General features: G+C 40.7%; 1 protein-coding gene across 1 annotated transcript in view; it reads left to right on the top strand.

The window, feature by feature from the left end:
• Window positions 1–18,580, top strand: part of KCNT2 (potassium sodium-activated channel subfamily T member 2) — a 277,251-nt gene that overhangs the window by 142,238 nt on the left and 116,433 nt on the right. Inside the window, exons 12-13 of the mRNA XM_074961164.1 lie at window positions 5,263–5,399; window positions 18,092–18,155. Of these exons, the coding sequence (XP_074817265.1) occupies window positions 5,263–5,399; window positions 18,092–18,155 (201 nt within the window). The remainder of the gene's footprint in view (window positions 1–5,262; window positions 5,400–18,091; window positions 18,156–18,580) is intronic.

Raw genomic sequence — 18,580 nt, 5'->3', positions numbered from 1 at the left:
GCAGGACCCCAAGTTCCCCTGTCGTATCCAGCCCCCGCAGCTACCCACTCAAAGCTGCCTAGGAAAGCATTAGGGTCATCTGTCTGGTCCATTTTACATAGTCCTAAGCCTGGCACCTGAATGCCATCCCCTCCTGTGGGACTCACCACTTTCTGCAGGAGCTACTGCTGGATGCCAGCCTGCTCCCGAATAAAGTCCTGCAGGCTGTTCTGCCTGCCAGGTGAGCAAGGCCTGTCTCTCCAGTGGTGGGCTTGCTGAAAACTCTGCATTGACTTTTGCACCTTCTCCTGCTGCTTGACCAGCCATTGCAGGGTCTCCTCCATCTCTGGGCTGCCAAACACTTGCTCTAGCACGGGATCTTGGACAAGCTCCCATGTGTAGCAGAGTCCCCCTTGGCTCCTGCCTCTGCTAGGTCCACAAAGTCACTCTGAGACCCTGGGGTTAGTAACCACTGGTGCAGTTTATTCACAGGCTTGTTCCCACCATTGTTTCACTGTTACAGTTGGCCCTTCACCGTCTGCAGGAGGGAGGGAAGAGCTAATTCCCTGCTTCCACTCCCTACCTTTTCCCTTTCTTCCATCCCCTGAGGCTTTTATATAGCCCCAGGCTAATTAGGCAAAAACTGTCTCTGCTCCTCCAGTTAGGACCAGGTTATCTCCAGTCAGCTCTAATTTATTCCCCTAAATGGGAGCTGGTGTTTACAGGGCTGAATCAGCAACCCTTTGCCCATCATCCTGCCACACAGCTGCCTATTAATTTCATTAGGTGATGCCTATTTTGTGTGTTATGTGCAGGGGCAAACAACACATTCATTTTCTCCACACCATTCATGATTTTATAGACCTCTATCATATCTCCCCTCAGCCATCTCCTTTCCAAGCTTTTTAATCTCTCCTTGTATAGAAACTGTTGAATATCCCTAATCATTTTTGTTGCCATTTGCTACATTTTCAATTCTAATATATATTTTTAGATGGGACAACCAGAACTGCACACAGTATTCAAGGTGTGGGTGTACCAGATTTATTTAGTGGCATTATGATATTTATTGTCATTTTCTATCTCTTTCTGAATGCTTCCTAACATTAGCTTTTTTGACTGCTGCTGCACATTGAGAAGATGTTTTCAGAGAACTATCCACAATGATTCCAAGATCACTTTCTTGAGTGTTAACAGCTAACTAAGACCAAATCATTGTGATGTATAGTTGACATTATGTTTTCCAATGTGCATTACTTTGCACTTATCAACGCTGAAATTCATCTGCCAATTTCTTGCCCACACATCCAGTTTTGTGAAATCCCTTTGTCACTCTTCATTGTCAGGTTTGGGCTTAACTATTTTAAGTAATTTTGTACCATCTACCAACTTAGCCACCTCACTGCTTATCCCTTTTTCCAGATCATTTATGCATATGTTCAACAGCACAGATCCCCATACAGATCCTTGAGGGACCTTACTATTTACCTCTCTCCACTATGAAAACTGATCATTATTTCTACCCTTTGTTTCCTATCTTTTAACCAGTTACTGATCCATGAGAGGACCTTCCCTCATCCCATGACTGCTTACTTTGCTTAAGAGCCTTTGGTGAGGGACCTTGTCAAAGGCTTTCTGAAAATTAAAGTGCACTATATCCACTACTAGATCACCCTGGACCACATGCTTGTTGACCCCCTCAAAGGATTCTAATAAATAGGTGAAACACAATTTCTCTTTTAAAAAGCCATGTTGACTCTTCTCCAACAAATTGTGTTCATCTCGGTGTCTGATAATTCTGTTCTTGACTATAGTTTCAATCTATTTGCCTGATACTATAATTTCCAGGATCGCCTCTGGAGCCTTTTTTAAAAAAAAATGGCTTCACATTAGTTGTGCACCAGTCATCTGAGGCTGATTTAAGTGATAGGTTACATATCACAGTCAAAAGTTCTACAAATTTCATATATGAGTTCTTTTAAAATTCTTGAATGTATACTATCTGGTCCTGGAGATTTATTACTGTTAAATTTATCAGTTTGTTCCAAATCTTCGTATTGAGGCCTCAGCGTGGGGCAGTTCCTCAGATTTGTTACCAAAAAAGAATGGCTCAGGTGTGGAAATCTCCCTCACATCCTCTGCACCGAAGACCAATGCAAATAATTCATTTAGCTTCTCTGCAATGGCTTGGCCTTCCTTAAGTGCTCCTTCCGCACCTGAATCATCCAGTGGCCCCCCTGATTTTTTGGCAAGCTTCGTGTTTTTGATGTACTACCAAAAATTATTGCTGTTCATTTCTGTCTTTTGCTAGTTGCTCTTCAGATTCTTTTTTGGGCCTGCCTAATTATACTTTTACACTTGGCTTGTCAGAGTGAATGCTCCTTTCTATTTTCCTTAGTAGGATTTGGCTTCCAATTTTTAAAGGATGTATTTTTTGTCTCTAACCATCTCTTTTACTGTATTGTTTAGCCATGGCAGTATTTTTTGGTCTTTTTTTTTTTTTTTTTTGTAAATTTGATGTATACATATAGTTTTCTCTATTGTGGTGATTTTAAAAAAATTTCCATGCAGCTTGCAGGCATTTCCCTTTTGTGACTGTTCCTTTTTTGTTTAATTAGCTTCCTCATATTTGTTTAGTTTCCCTTTTTGAAGTTAAATGCTACTGTGGTGGGTTTCTTTGGTATATTCCCCCCACCCCCGCACCCCAGACGTTAACTTTAATTACATTATGGTTGCTGTTATTGAGAAGTTCAGCTAGATTCACCTCTTGAACCAGATCCTGTGCAACACTTAGGACTAAATTAAGAATTGCCTCTCCTCTTGTGGGTTCTAGGACTAGCTACTCCAAGAAGCAGTCATTAACAGTGTCGAGAAATTTTATCTCTGCATCCCATCATGAAGAGACATGTTCCTATTTGATATGGGGATAGTTAAAATCCCCTATTATCATCATTTTTTCCACCTTTGTTGCTTATCTAATCTCCCTAAGCATTTAACAGTCATCTCCCTGGTCCGGTGGTCAATAATATATTCCTAATGCTATACTATTATTCAAGCATGGAATTTCTATCCAGAGAGATTCTATGGTACTGTTTGTTTTTTACCATATATGACTATTCTTTCTTTCAGTGTCACTTCTCCATGATTGTGACCTATTCAGTGTCCGATTATCATTGTTCCACCAAGTTTCTGTTATATCTATTATATCTATATGCTCTTTTAACACCAGCCACTCAAGTTTACTCATCTTAGTATTTAGACTTCTAGCATTTGTGTACAAATACTTATAGAATTTGTCAATATTTAGTTGTCTGCCTTCATGTGATGTAATTGAATGGGATTCTTTTTTGACTGTTTCTTCAGTTCCTACCCGTACTTTATCAACTTCTAGCCTCTCTTTTTTACTAGGTTATACAGTATCCCTGTTAAAAAAAATCCTCCCCTAAAGAATGTCTCTCCAAACCGTGTGCTCCTCTGTACCTGTCAGCTTTCCCCCAGCCCTTAGTTTAAAAAGTCCTCTATGATATTTTTAATGTCACCTACAAGCAATCTGATTCTGTTTTGGTTTTGGTGGAGCCCATCCTTACTGTATAGGCTCCTCCTTTCCCAAAAGATTCCCCAGTTCCTAATAAACCTAACTCCCTCCTCCACTCACCATCATGTATCCATATATTGAGACCCTGCAGTTTTGCCTGTTTAACTGGCCCTGGGCATAGAACTGGAGGCCTTTTAGAGAATGCCACCATGGAGGTCCTGGACTTGAACCTCTTACCTAGCAGGCTAAATTGGCCTACAGGACCTCTCTCCTACCTTTCCCTATATTATTGGTACCTACGTGGACCGTGACCACCCCAGCACCACACAGCTGGTAGTCTGTGTACCTGTCTGCAGAGGTCTTCAACCTTCGTATCCAGCAGGCAATGTACCATGTGGTTCTCCCAGTCATCACAAACACAACTATCTATACTTCTAATAATCAAATCCCACATTAATATTACTTGTCTCTTCCTAACCGGGGTCCCCTCGCCTGGAAATGTATTCTCTGAACAAGAGGATAGCATGAAGTCATCTGGAAAGAGGGTCCCAACTATAGGTTCATTTCCCTTTCCTCTAGGTTGATCTTCTCTGAGACTTTTATCCTCCTCAACAACACAGAGGATGATAACCAAACATGTATTTCACATGTAGGCCCAGATCCACAAATGTTCTTAGGAACATTTGCTCCAGACATAGTCACTGAAGATCCAGGTTTAGGCACTTAAGACCCAGTTTTGGCTCCACTGAGATTCACAATACTTTCTAAACTCACTCGACACCTAAGGGTAAATGTTGCTTCTTCACCTAAGTTCCTGCTTCTGGGCATGTACATTTCTGCCTCAGTTTACGTGCCTATCTCCCACTTAAGCTCCAGAGCCATCCATGACCTCAGGGAAGATAAGCATTCAGCTGCCTAAGTCATGTGAAGAGGCAGGATTGCGATATGCACACTCAGAGGCTGCCTAAAAGATCAGGTCCCATTCGAAATCTGGTGGCAGCAGAAGAAGGTTGTGGTGTCCCCCTTATAACTTTTAGCCCAGTGATTAGAGCAATCACCTGGGATATGGGAGACCTACATTCAATTCATAATTGTGTGTACAGTGTATATTTAATACACATAGCCACACATTTGAGCACGTAACTAGAGTAACAGGCCAGGTGCTGAGATGATACCCTGGGGAGAAGGGGAGCAAAATCCTCCCACCACAGGTCCCAGAGGTTCCGTCATCTCAGTGGTGGAAGTATCCTACAAAGGACACTTATGCAATAAGTGATCTCTTATGAAAGCAGCAAAGGATCTGTACTATGCTGGATCCAATTCACTACTCTTCCTGCACAGTTTCATTGGAGGAAGGAAAGACATCCTGAATTCCTCCTCTTCATTCCACCACCTGCTCACAGCAGAACCACATTGGAAAAGGAGACTGAATTTGACCCTTAATCTGGGGAAAACATCCATAATATTTGCTTGTTTCCATCAAGGCCAACCTAATAAATTTACCAGCTATAAACTGGATGGGGATCTGAATTGTTTATGAAAAAATGTTGTAACAATTTTTAAAGCTCCAGTTTTATTATAGAATCTGAAATGTGCAATGTTGAAATAGTTTATCCAAGAAACCATTTTAAAAGTTATTAGATACTTTTTCACCTCCAGATTCTCTATTAACCTATACTCCAGTGACAACAGAAGGTAACAGTAAATAATCTATGTGCCTTTTCTATTCTCCTTTATATTTTTGACAGGACTATTATGTGGTTATTTTGTGTCCTACTGAGATGGATGCTCAAGTGAGAAGGGTGTTGCAAATTCCAATGTGGTCTCAAAGAGTTATCTATCTGCAAGGCTCAGCACTGAAAGATCAGGACCTGTTGAGAGCTAAGTAGGCAAAAACTAATATATTTTTCATTTATTTGTTTCAACTCATACTTCTGAAATAAGGTTTACAAACAACATGAGACAGATTAGAAAAAAAGTTTGAGCATTTTAGAAGGGTAACATGAGTAAATCTTTGGCATAATTCAGCTTTGTTCCTAACTTTTTTTTTTAAGCCACTTCTTAATCTAACTCTACTTTACTGGACCAAGCTTTTCGTCACTTGTCTCTTCTGTCTCAATTTTAAAAGCAGCATTAAAACAATTCAGAAATAAATCAAATAATTGCTTTTCATGGCAAAATGACTTACCAGTTGATGCACTGACTTGTGGCTGGGTGTGCTCTCTCCATAGTCTTGCCAACCAGCTGTCCCCAGGTCCACTGGCTGTCCCCTTCATCTTGGGCTTGACCTTCTAGCCAGGACACATTTAGTCTCAATCCTTTGGGGAAAAACCAGAGTTTAACTTAGTAGTTCCTTGCCCTTGCATCAGTGGCCCAGGTCCAGGCCCAATAATGCTTCTAGCCCCTTGTGTCTGGTATCTGTGAGGCTTTAGGAGAATTCAGTCCCTCTCCCTACTTAGAGTTTCTGCCCAGGGACACTGAAGCATGTGGTTAAGTTTTATATCCTCAGAACTCTTGCTTCTTCCCTGGACTACTTCCTCAGTCAGCCCACCATCTCCTCAAGGGACTTACATTCTTAGCAGAGATCTACTGTGGGATCAAGCCCCTGATCCCAGTTCCTAACATGACAAAGGAAATAAAGCTAAACTAATAGAAATAAAGAGCAGCACAATCCCTCAAGAGTCCTTTAACCACCTGTACTACTGCTCCATCTTGACAGGAAACCTAAAGCAGCTTGGCCCTTGACTGGGCTCCTGTTTGGGAGCTGAAAATGAAAAGTCTGTCCATCTTCCTGGGATGGAGCCCTCTGGTCTGGGCTTCTCCCTTTAAGCCTCCTCCTCAAGCCTGGCATAGTTTACAGTTGTGGCAAGGCAGGGCTGCCTGAGCCTATATCTACTTTTTAACCACTTTTTGTCTTGTGGTGTTTGTATACCCTATCATACTTTTAAGATACAACACTGGATACTGGAAAGCTGATAAGTGGTTTTAGAATTTGCATGAGTGATACGATTCAGTGGTATCTGGACCAACTGAAGTAAAAAGAAAGAAAACAAAAGCAAATATTCCCCTTCACATCCTGCACCCATTCTCATTTTAACCTCATTCAACGCAATCCCCACACTGTAAGAAACTTGCTTTACCTGGTTGTGACAGAGTGCTGGGCGACAGCAGCTGAACCAGCACTCTGATCACTTTATCACCAGTTAGTTGCAGAGGAGTAAACCTGACTATGATGATTGTTCCTAACTGATAGATTGGGGATGATCTGGAGAGAGCTACAAGGCTAATAAATCCATTAGCCTGGAAAGTAGAAAAGGCATAGGAAAGAAGTGACACAGGGTAGAGATGGCAAGAGAAGTCCCAAGAGCAACTTTTGAGGGAGAGATCTCTTTCCTCTCCTGTCCTTGGTGTAAGAAGCTGCTATTATACATAAGTTGCTGCACAATGATGTCAAGGTGCCAGGGGAACATTTTAAATAAACCACATGTGGTGTTTACAAGCAGAGAGTCTCCAAGTAGTCTGTATGTTCAGAGGAAGATAGGAAGTGGAAGGTGTGCCCTTTTACATGAGTCTGCTATGCCTCCATGCCCTCCTCCTTCAACACCTTCATTACAACAAGCTTCTATAGCAAGATCTGTACACCTATTCTTCCCATCCAGGAAGTGTTAACACACACACACACACAAATCAAACAAAACATCAAGACACATAGTACACATCAGTGCCTATTTAGTATTCATAGCATCCCATCTCCATTTCTTCCTATTTACAGAATGTTCATGCTTTGTTATTGTACCTAACCCATGTAGGCATTTGCAAACTGGTTGATAATACCGCCCTAGAAACAACTCTTCTCTTTTTTATTTTAAGTTTAAACTTGATCTGAATTTAATAGATGATGATAGGCCAGACATCGCATTTCTTCAGAGTCTTGAGAGGAATGTCTTCTCAAATTTCTATCTCTGATAAAGAGCTAATACTGGATGTTCAAAAGAAGAAGAAAAATAAAAGGTCTGTTTGAGAGATGATTGTGCCCCCTTTCTCCCCAAAAAATATATAAAAAATTGCCTTTTTTGCTTTCCCACTGATCTTGAGAAAAGAGAAGAGATGTTAAGAGTAAAAAGAAGGGTTTTCTTCAGGTATGTTAGCAACAAGAAGAAAGTCAAGGAAAGTGTGGGCCCCTTACTGAATGAGGGAGGCAACCTAGTGACAGAGGATGTGGAAAAACCTAATGTACTCAGTGCTTTTTTTGCCTCTGTCTTCACGAACAAGGTCAGCTCCCAGACTGCTGCACTGGGCAGCACAGCATGGGGAGGAGGTGACCAGCCCCCTGTGGAGAAAGAAGTGGTTCGGGACTATTTAGAAAAGCTGGACGAGCACAAGTCCATGGGGCTGGATGCGCTGCATCTGAGAGTGCAAAAGGAGTTGGCGGATGTGATTGCAGAGCCATTGGCTATTATCTTTGAAAACTCATGGCGATCGGGGGAAGTCCCGGACGACTGGAAAAAGGCTAATGTAGTGCCCATCTTTAAGAAAGGGAAGAAGGAGGATCCTGGGAACTACAGGCCAGTCAGCCTCACCTCAGTCCCTGGAAAATCATGGGGCAGGTCCTCAAGGAATCAATTCTGAAGCACTTAGAGGAGAGGAAAGTGATCAGGAACAGTCAGCATGGATTCACCAAGGGCAAGTTATGCCTGACTAATCTAATTGCTTTCTATGACGAGATAACTGGCTCTGTGGATGAGAGGAAAGCAGTGGACGTGTTGTTCCTTGACTTTAGCAAAGCTTTTGACATGGTCTCCCACAGTATTCTTGCCAGCAAGTTAAAGAAGTATGGGCTGGATGAATGGACTATAAGGTGGACAGATAGTTGGCTAGATTGTCGGGCTCAACGGGTCGTGATCAATAGCTCCATGTCTAGTTGGCAGCCGGTATCAAGTGGAGTGCCCCAAGGGTCAGTCCTGGGGCCGGTTTTGTTCAATATCTTCATAAATGATCTGGAGGATGGTGTGGATTGCACCCTCAGCAAGTTTGCAGAGGACACTAAACTGGGAGGAGAAGTAGATACGCTGGAGGGTAGGGATAGGATACAGAGGGCCCTAGACAAATTAGAGGATTGAGCCAAAAGAAATCTGATGAGGTTCAACAAGGACAAGTGCAGAGTCCTGCACTTAGGATGGAAGAATCCCATGCACCGCTACAGACTAGGGACCGAATGGCTCGGCAGCAGTTCTGCAGAAAAGAACCTAGGGGTTACAGTGGACGAGAAGCTGGATATGAGTCAACAGTGTGCCCTTGTTGCCAAGAAGGCCAATGGCATTTTGGGATGTGTAAGTAGGGGCATTGCCAGCAGATCGAGGGACGTGATCATTCCCCTCTATTTGACATTGATGAGGCCTCATCTGGAGTACTGTGTCCAATTTTGGGCCCCACACTACAAGAAGGATGTGGAAAATTGGAAAGAGTCCAGCGGAGGGCAACAAAAATGATTAGGGGACTGGAACACATGACTTATGAGGAGAGGCTGAGGGAACTGGGATTGTTTAGTCTGCGGAAGAGAAGAATGAGGGGGGATTTGATAGCTGCTTTCAACTACCTGAAAGGAGGTTCCAAAGAGGATGGATCTAGACTGTTCTCAGTGGTGGCTGATGACAGAACGAGGAGTAATGGTCTCAAGTTGCAGTGGGGGAGGTTTAGGTTGGATATTAGGAAAAACTTTTTCACTAGGAGGGTGGTGAAACACTGGAATGCGTTACCTAGGGAGGTGATGGAATCTCCTTCCTTAGACGTTTTTAAGGTCAGGCTTGACAAAGCCCTGGCTGGGATGATTTAGTTGGGGATTGGTCCTGCTTTGAGTAGGGGGCTGGACTAGATGACCTCCTGAGGTCCCTTCCAACCCTGATATTCTATGATTCTATGATTCTTTAGTGGGATTTAGTTAGCATTTGTTCTACATCTTAGGAGGTGAAAAAGAATCAAAATGCTGTTCTCTGAGCATAATCATATGCATTTAGCCTATAATAACCTGAAGTTAGTCAACTGGAGACTTGCACTTTTTTCCGCAGAACATGTAATTGAATGTACCCAAAGATTTTTTTTTAACATGTCCTAAGGGAAGCAGCATGGTGGGAACTTAATAGAACATTTAGTATGAAATATAACCCAATAACTAAGAGGTTGCTATATTTCAGTGGTTTTTATGAAAAACAACATACTGAAAAATAACAGATGCTTGGTAAATTTCTCTAGTAAATAAAATATTAGGCAGTTTGGTTATTATTAATAAAAATAAAATCTGGTTGTCTCATCAAAATTTATATACATATTACAGAAAAACTGTTAAAAAAATTAAGGTTACAAAGTCAAGAACTCAAATGTTAGGGTAATTCTAAAATTAAGGTTGCCTTTTCAACCATAATCCAGTCTCCTCCTGCATATTCAAGATGATACAGTCTTTAATTACATGATTACATAGCATTATTTCCATAGGATACCTGTTTCATTCAGTGCACAGAATGGACAGTGGTCAATTATGAGCAATTATTCCATATTTTGTTGTATGTGTGCCCCCATGTCTTATCTATTGAAAATTCAAACCCTGTTCTTAAAACCGAATTACTTATTTCCTCATGAGCTTTTCTATGGTGTTCATCACTATATTATGTGAGTGCTTCACAAACATTAATCTATCTTCACAAAATGCATGTCATGTGAGGGGCTGGTGGTATCTTAATTGTACAAGTGGGGAGCTGAGGAAGAAAGAGATTAAGGTCAAAAGTAGTCACTAATTGTGGGTGCCCAATTTGAATTGCCTAGAATCTGATTTTTCAGAGTTCTTAGAATTATATAGCATTTTAAATATTCAAGCACGGCACCGTTACAGTTTTGAGTGCTCAGAACTTCTGCAAATCCGGACCCAGGATCTCAAATTAGGCACCCAGAAAATCAAGAACACAGTGTGACCACCTTCCAAAATTTTAGTTAAAATGACTTGCGCAGAATCATATGGGAACTCTGTGCCACAGGCAGGTATCAAATCCAATTCTGCAGGGCAGCATTTAACTGTCTTAACCATGAGACATTCCTTTTTATTTTTCTGCAATCCCGTCTCTCATTCAGTACACAACTTCTAACTTCAGCAATGAAGCAGGGATCCTATAGACAGCCTCCTTCACTGCACAGCCCTGATTCATCCCCAGAGCAAGTCGATCCTGTGCACTGAGGAAGGCAGGAGTCCTCTGGAAAAATAGCATATGATTATGTACTTTTACTGTACCATAATGCATAGGCACAGGAGGATGAATTAAGGTGCATTAAGGAATTAAGTTTGCATATTCGACAATGGCATTGCATGTTCTGCCACCATGTTACTCGCATGGACAAAAACACCACAGCACATCATGCTCTCAGACTGTCCATCAATGCACAAAGTGGTACACAACCTAACCTAACCTAACCTTTCCTGGGGTGCCCATGAAGCTGCCCCATAAATTCATGTATTCAAAGAAGTAAGCCAGATGTGGAAACTTCACTACATGATGCCTCATGCGACACCATCACCCATGGTAATTCTGGTTGGCACAACAGCCCTCAATAGACTATGTCTGAAGCCATTTTAATTCTGTCCTCTCCTAACTTTTGAGTGCTTGACTTTGCAACTTTAATAAAATGTTTTATTAACATTGGTGTGTATGTGTGTAATTTCCTAGGTTTTTTAAAAAAGGCCACCTGAGGATTCAGAAATGTCATCATGTGCCATCATATTAACACACACACGGTTCATCAACGGGGTTGGAACCTTTAGATACTCCCCACAGTCCTCTGCTATTTGAGCTAATGGAGTAATTGATAGCAATAGTAAGTTGTCACCCTCTATATAGAGCAGCACTAGAGAGGGAAAGATACACACTTTGCCAGTGGGTTTCATAGATATTTGCTGACAGCAGAGAACTGGTGAGATTTAGTAATCTTGGGTTCTATTACAGGCTCTGGAAGGGAATGCACTGGAAGTGGGCACCCAGCATGGAAAATTTCAGCCCAATGGCTAATGTTTTACAAAGTTGTAAGCAACTGAAAATGAGGTCTTGTAATGGAAAGTACGAGACAAAAATAATAATACACAATGCCACCAGTCCTGCCTGTAATTCTAAAAAACTCTGTATTCAACATGGAAATTCAACGTGTGACTGGCCTATGAAATCTAATACTTAGGTACCTTAGAAGTGAAACATCTTGAATACTATAGAAACCCTGCTCACAAACCACTCAATAGTTTTCACTGCTGTTCAGTTACACAGCTGCCTTTTTTAAAATTCAAAAACATTCATTGAAATGTGATTTTAGTCACCACAATGTTTGAGGAATTGCTGCATTAATGAGGTGCAAATACTTTGATGCATGCAAGCTTTGCTATTCATAATTATCCTGTCTGCAAACTTTTACTGCAAACTGACCCATGTATGGAGCAGAAACAATACCATGTGACTTAAGTGACCAATCACATGCCAGGAATAGCCAGTAGCAAATAATCAATTGTTTGCAAACAGCCAATAGGCTGAAAATTGTTAATTCAAATAATACAGTCAGATATTAGACTATTTTCATACATTTATCAGATTATTTGTTAATAACAAATAATTCAATTAGTTCTACACAGGACATGATGAATATATGCACCTTGTCAGACAATCCTTTACTACAATGTGTCCAGGTTTCAATTAAAAAAAAATATATATAAATGACATTTGTAGATGTCCTCTATCACATTTCGTGAAATTAGCTAATTTGCAAGGGGTCAGCACAAGGCCAACATTTAATTCTCCTGGAACTCCTATTTTGAGTAGGTAAATAGGATTTGAAGTGGGGCATAGGTTTTGTGCTGGCTCTAGGTTCGAGGATGAATTTTGCCCATTGAGCAGCAGTCTTTAATGGACAGTAATCTTGTGTTAATCTAATGTCAATATCTAATTGTATTTCCTATTTAACATTTCATCATCAATAATGAGATATAAAATGTGATTATATTTTAAGATGCCCTAGAAAAAAAATACCGTTATGTAACTGCATTGCAATGAGAAACAGAAAGATTCTAATACAATGCAATTAATTTGATATATTCTCACCCACATCATTATTCTTCTGAGGAATCACTATTTACCATCCCCAGAAATGTAACAAGTTTATCCAACTTGTACAGATATGTAAACGGACAATATTTAGGAATGTTCCAAGATTTTAAATTCTGACTTTTGGGACCAGACCAGCAAACACTTATGCATATATTTAACTTTGTGTATTTGAGTAATGCTATTGAAAGCATCATGTAATATCATATTATAAAATCAGGAAAATGACAAGACTACTTGTGTTAATAAAATTGAAACACATGAATAAGTGCTTCTGGAACTGGGACCTTGCTTTGCATTGATATAATTAACAATAGCAAGGTTTGACTGAGTAAGATTTTTAAAATGGAACACATGCCAAATTCTTCTCTATTTCACTTGGTCAAGCCCATGGATATTAATGGGGATACACATGATATGAAGCAAAATTTGCCCTATAATTTAGTGTTCAAATCTGTATCTATCATATACTCTACAATGGATTTTTTCATTAAATTTAAACAGTGGTATATGATGTTTTAGCTTTGGTTTTAAAATAGATGTGTCTATGTACATTTAAGGGGAGTCTGATTTCAAATTGTACACCTGAAAAAATACATTTTTGTTTTAATATGAGTCATATTGATCTCAAAATCAGAAATTTCTTCAAAAAGCAGTCAGGTGGAACATTTTTCCAAATTTCTAACCTCTCAATACCATATAGAGGATCGAGTCATGAGACTTGCATTCAATTTGCCAGCTTTGCAATTGATTCAGTGTGTGACCATACGCAAATCACTTAATCTCTCTGTGCCTCAGATTTCCCATCTTTAAAATGGAGATATTATTTCACCCCTCTTTAAAGTGCTGTGAGATAGGTGGAGGAAATGCACTATAGAAGGACTAAGTATCAGTACAACATGAACTTTTCATACATTCTTACTGGCAGTGCATATCATTATACCTAAGATAGGAAATTGAGTTATGTACAGAAAAGTACCCTGATGTATCTGAAGGTGTTTAGATTCATAGATAGATTCATAGATATTAAGGTCAGAAGGGACTATTATGATCATCTAGTCCGACCTCCTGGACAACACAGGCCACAGAATCTCACCCACCCACTCCTGCGAAAAATCTCTCACCTATGTCTGAGCTATTGTGGTTTAAAGACTTCAAGGAGCAGAGAATCCTCCAGCAAGTGACCCGTGCCCCATGCTACAGAGGAAGACGAAAAACCTCCAGGGCCTCTTCCAATCTGCCCTGGAGGAAAACTCCTTCCCAACGCCAAATATGGCGATAAGCTAAACCCTGAGCATATGTGCAAGATTCGCCAGCCAGATACCCAGGAAAGAATTTTCTGTAGTAACTCAGATCCCACCCCATCTAGCATCCCATCACAGGCCAGTGGGCCTATTTACCATGAATAGTTAAAGGTCAATTAATTGCCAAAATCATGTTATCCCATCATACCATCTCCTCCATAAACTTATCGAGTTTAATCTTGAAGCCAGATATGTCTTTTGCCCCCACTGCTTCCCTTGGAAGGGTATTCCAAAACTTCACTCCTCTGCTGGTTAGAAACCTTCATCTAATTTCAAGTCTAAACTTCCCAATGACCAGTTTATATCCATTTGTTCTTGTGTCCACACTGGTACTGAGCTTAAATAATTCCTCTCCCTCCCTAGTATTTATCCCTCTGATATATTTATAGAGAGCAATCATATCTCAACCTTCTTTTGGTTAGGCTAAACAAGCCAAGCTCCTTGAGTCTCCTTTCATAAGACAGGTTTTCCATTCCTCGGATCATCCTAGTAGCCCTTCTCTGTACCTGTTCCAGTTTGAATTCATCCTTCTTAAACATGGGAGACCAGAACTGCACACAGCATTCCAGATGAGGTCTCACCAGTGCCTTGTATAACGGTACTAAAACCTCCTTATCTCTTCTGGAAATACCTCCCCTGATGCATCCCAAGACCGCATTAGCTTTTTTCACAGCCATATCACATTGGCGGCTCATAGTCATCCTATGATCAACCAATACTCCAAGGTCCTTCTCCTCCTCCGTTACTTCTAATTGATGCGTCCGCAGCTTATAACTAAAATTATTGTTATTAATCCCTAAATGCATAACCTTACACTTCTCACTATTAAATTTCATCCTATTACTATTACTCCAGTTTACAAAGTCATCCAAATCTTCCTATATGATATCCCGGTCCTTCTGTAAATTGGCAATACCTCCCAGCTTTGTATCATCCGTAGACTTTATTAGCACACTTTTTGTGCCTAAGTCAGTAATAAAAAGGTTAAATAAGATTGGTCTCAAAACTGATCCCTGGGGAACTCCACTGGTAACCTCCCTCCAGCCTGACAGTTCACCTTTCACTATGACCCGCTGTAGTCTCCCTGTTAACCAATTCCTTATCCACCTTTCAATTTTCATATTGATCCCCATCTTTTCCAATTTAACTAATAATTCCCCATGTGGCACGGTATCAAATGACTTACTGAAATCTAGGTAAATTAGATCCACTGCATTTCCTTTGTCTAAAAAATCTGTTACTTTCTCAAAGAAGGAGATCAGGTTGGTTTGGCACGATCTACCTTTTGTAAAACCATGTTGTATTTTGTCCCATTTACCATTGACCTCAATGTCCTTAACTACTTTCTCCTTCAAAATTTTTTCCAAGACCTTGCATACTACAGATGTCAAACTAACAGGCCTGTAGTTACCCGGATCACTTTTTTTTCCTTTCTTAAAAATAGGAACTATGTTAGCAATTCTCCAGTCATACGGTACAACCCCTGAGTTTACATATTCATTAAAAATTCTTGCTAATGGGCTTGCAATTTCATGTGCCAATTCCTTTAATATTCTTGGATGAAGATTATCTGGGCCACCCGATTTAGTCCCATTAAGCTGTTCGAGTTTCGCTTCTACCTCAGACATGGTAATATCTACCTCCATATCCTCATTCCCATTTGTCATGCTACCATTATCCCTAAGATCCTCATTAGCCTTATTAAAGACTGAGGCAAAGTATTTGTTTAGATATTGACCCATGCCTAGATTATCCTTGACCTCCACTCCATCCTCAGTGTTTAGCAGTCCCACTTCTTTCTTTGTTTTCTTCTTATTTATATGGCTATAGAACCTTTCACTATTGGTTTTAATTCCCTTTGCAAGGTCCAACTCTACTTGGCTTTTAGCCTCTCTCACTTTATCTCTACATGTTCTGACCTCAATAAGGTAGCTTTCCTTGCTGATCCCTCCCATCTTTCACTCCCTGTATGCTTTCCACTTTTTCTTAATCACCTCTCTGAGATGCTTGCTCATCCAGCTTGGTCTACAACTCCTGCCTATGAATTTTTTCCCCTTTCTTGTGATGCAGGCTTCCAATAGCTTCTGCAGCTTTGACTTAAAGTAATCCCAGGCCTCCTCTGCCTTTAGATCCATAACTTCTTCAGTCCAATCCACTTCCCTAACTAATTTCCTTAATTTTTGAAAGTCAGCCCTTTTGAAATCAAAAACCCTAGTTGCAGATTTATTTTTGTTAATCCTTCCGTTCAGTTTGAACTGAATTAGCTCATGATCACTTGACCCAAGATTGTCCCCTACAACCATTTCTTCTATGAGGTCCTCACTACTCACCAAAACCAAATCTAAAATGGCATCCCCTCTAGTCGATTCAGCAACTACTTGATGAAGGAATCTATCAGCTATCATATCTAGCAAAATCTGAGCCCTATTATTAGTACTAGCACTCGTCCTCCAGTCTATATCTGGGAAGTTAAAGTCTCCCATGATTACGCAGGTTTCCGTGTAGTAGCTATGTTAGTCTGTATCCGCAAAAAGAAAAGGAGGACTTATGGCACCTTAGAGACTAACAAATCATGCAGTTTCCATTAGTATTTACTTCATTGAAAACATTAGAGGGCTCTATCCATATCCAAATTAGATCCCGGTGGTCTGTAGCACACCCCAAGCACTATCACAGGGGAGGCTCTAGTAGTTTTCTTCCCCAGTGAAATTTTTGCCCAGATGGACTCTGTCTTATCCATTCCATCGCTTCTTATTTCTTTACATTCTACCTCATCATTGATATACAATGCTACTCCACCACCTTTACCTTTATTTCTGTCTTTCCTAAACAGCACATACCCTTCAATACCCGCAGTCCAGTCATGACTACTATTCCACCATGTTTCTGTTATCCCTATAATATCTGGTTTCACTTCCTGCACCAGTAGCTCTAGTTCCTCCATTTTGTTACCTAGGCTCCTCGCATTAGTGTACAAACATCTTAATTTTGCTGTTTGGCCTCGCTCACATTCTGTACCCGATTAGGGATGGTCATTCTACAGCCAGTATAACCTATTAGGCTGGTATCCACACTGCCCTTCCTCCTTATATCCATTCTCCTACCCACGGCTGTATCCTTTCTTACTTCGTTTTCTTCCCTCTCAATGCTAAAATCCGGCGTGGAGATTATCTGAACATCTCCCAACCATCTCCCCCAAATTCCTAGTTTAAAGCTCTCTTAATCAGTTGTGCCAGCCTCCATCCTAGAAGTCTACTTCCTTCCCTACTCAGATGAAGTCCATCCTGAGAGAACTGTCGTCTGTCCATGAATGCCTCCCAGTGGCCATACATCCCAAAGCCCTCCTTATAGCACCACTGCCTAAGCCATCTGTTGATAGTCATAATCTTGTCACACCTTTGTGGCCCTTCTCTAGGAACAGGCAGAATCCCACTGAAGATCACCTGAGCCTCAATTTCCTTAAGCATCTTCCCCAGCCTAGCATAGTCTCCCTTAATACTTTCCAGCGAGAATCTAGCCGTATCATTTGTTCCCACATGAAGGATAATTAGGGGATTCTTTCCCGCTCCCTTTAGGATCCTTTTCAACCTCAGATCTACATCCCGTATCTTAGCACCTGGAAAACAGAATACCCTTCTATTCTCTGGATCAGCTCTGGTTACAGGCCTGTCTATTCTTCTCAGTAAAGAGTCCCCGATCACATAGGTTGGTTAAAGGGACATGAATTATTGTACTCTTAGAGTGAATACATTGGTTCCACATATCCCCTTTTGTACTCATGATACCCCACGGCATTTTACAAAGTACTGAGTTTAGGCTGAATACTTCAGCTTTTGCTGAGGCACAACTCCTCTTGGTATTAGTAAAAGGTATACCACAAGACTAGAGCCATAGTTACTGAGAACGACTATGTGGCGAAACTCAGAAACAGCTGACATTCAGAAAATACATGAAAATAGCTGACTTAAAACTTTGGTTCAATATACTTCTAGGCATAAAGCTATCATTAACTGTTAGAAATACAAGTTCATAGCAAGAATTTATGCTGTAAGAATTGTGCACACTTGGATTGCTGTCACAGATGACATCGTGGCTTAAATAGAAATATATAACATTTGATAGTTTTTGCTTTCTCCATTTGCTTTTAGGATGGATGATGCTGAGGCCTGTTTCATTCTGAGTAGCCGGTGCGAGGTGGACAGGCCAGCAGCGGTAAGTTCTTTAGAAATTCTTCTAAAAATCACGTGTATGCTGTTCACACTGTTATTACTATTATGAGCTCTGTGCAGAAGTAGGCGTCCACCCTTCTGGATCTGACAGAAAGATGCGGGGGACAGGGGCATGAGGGGCGCGCTTATTCTTGTAGGGACCTTATTCTTTGTAAACTACGATTTGTATTATCATAGCAGACTGGAGCTCCAGTTAGGGAGCAGGACCTCGTTGTAATAGGTGCTGCACAAACATGGAACAAAAAGAATCCCCTGCCCCAAAGAGATTAGAGTCTAAGAAAACTAGGGATAAATGTTATAACTGTCCAATTTACACATACATCTTAGACATAGAAATCCTGGCCACTTTAAAGTAAATGGCAATAGATTTCAATGGAGACAGGATTGCACTTGTTTATAACACAGAAT

Source organism: Natator depressus, chromosome 8, assembly GCF_965152275.1.
Source record: "Natator depressus isolate rNatDep1 chromosome 8, rNatDep2.hap1, whole genome shotgun sequence".
NCBI lineage: Eukaryota > Metazoa > Chordata > Testudines > Cheloniidae > Natator > Natator depressus.
Note: the sequence above shows the minus strand (reverse complement) of the source record. Positions and strands in the feature narration are given on the sequence as shown.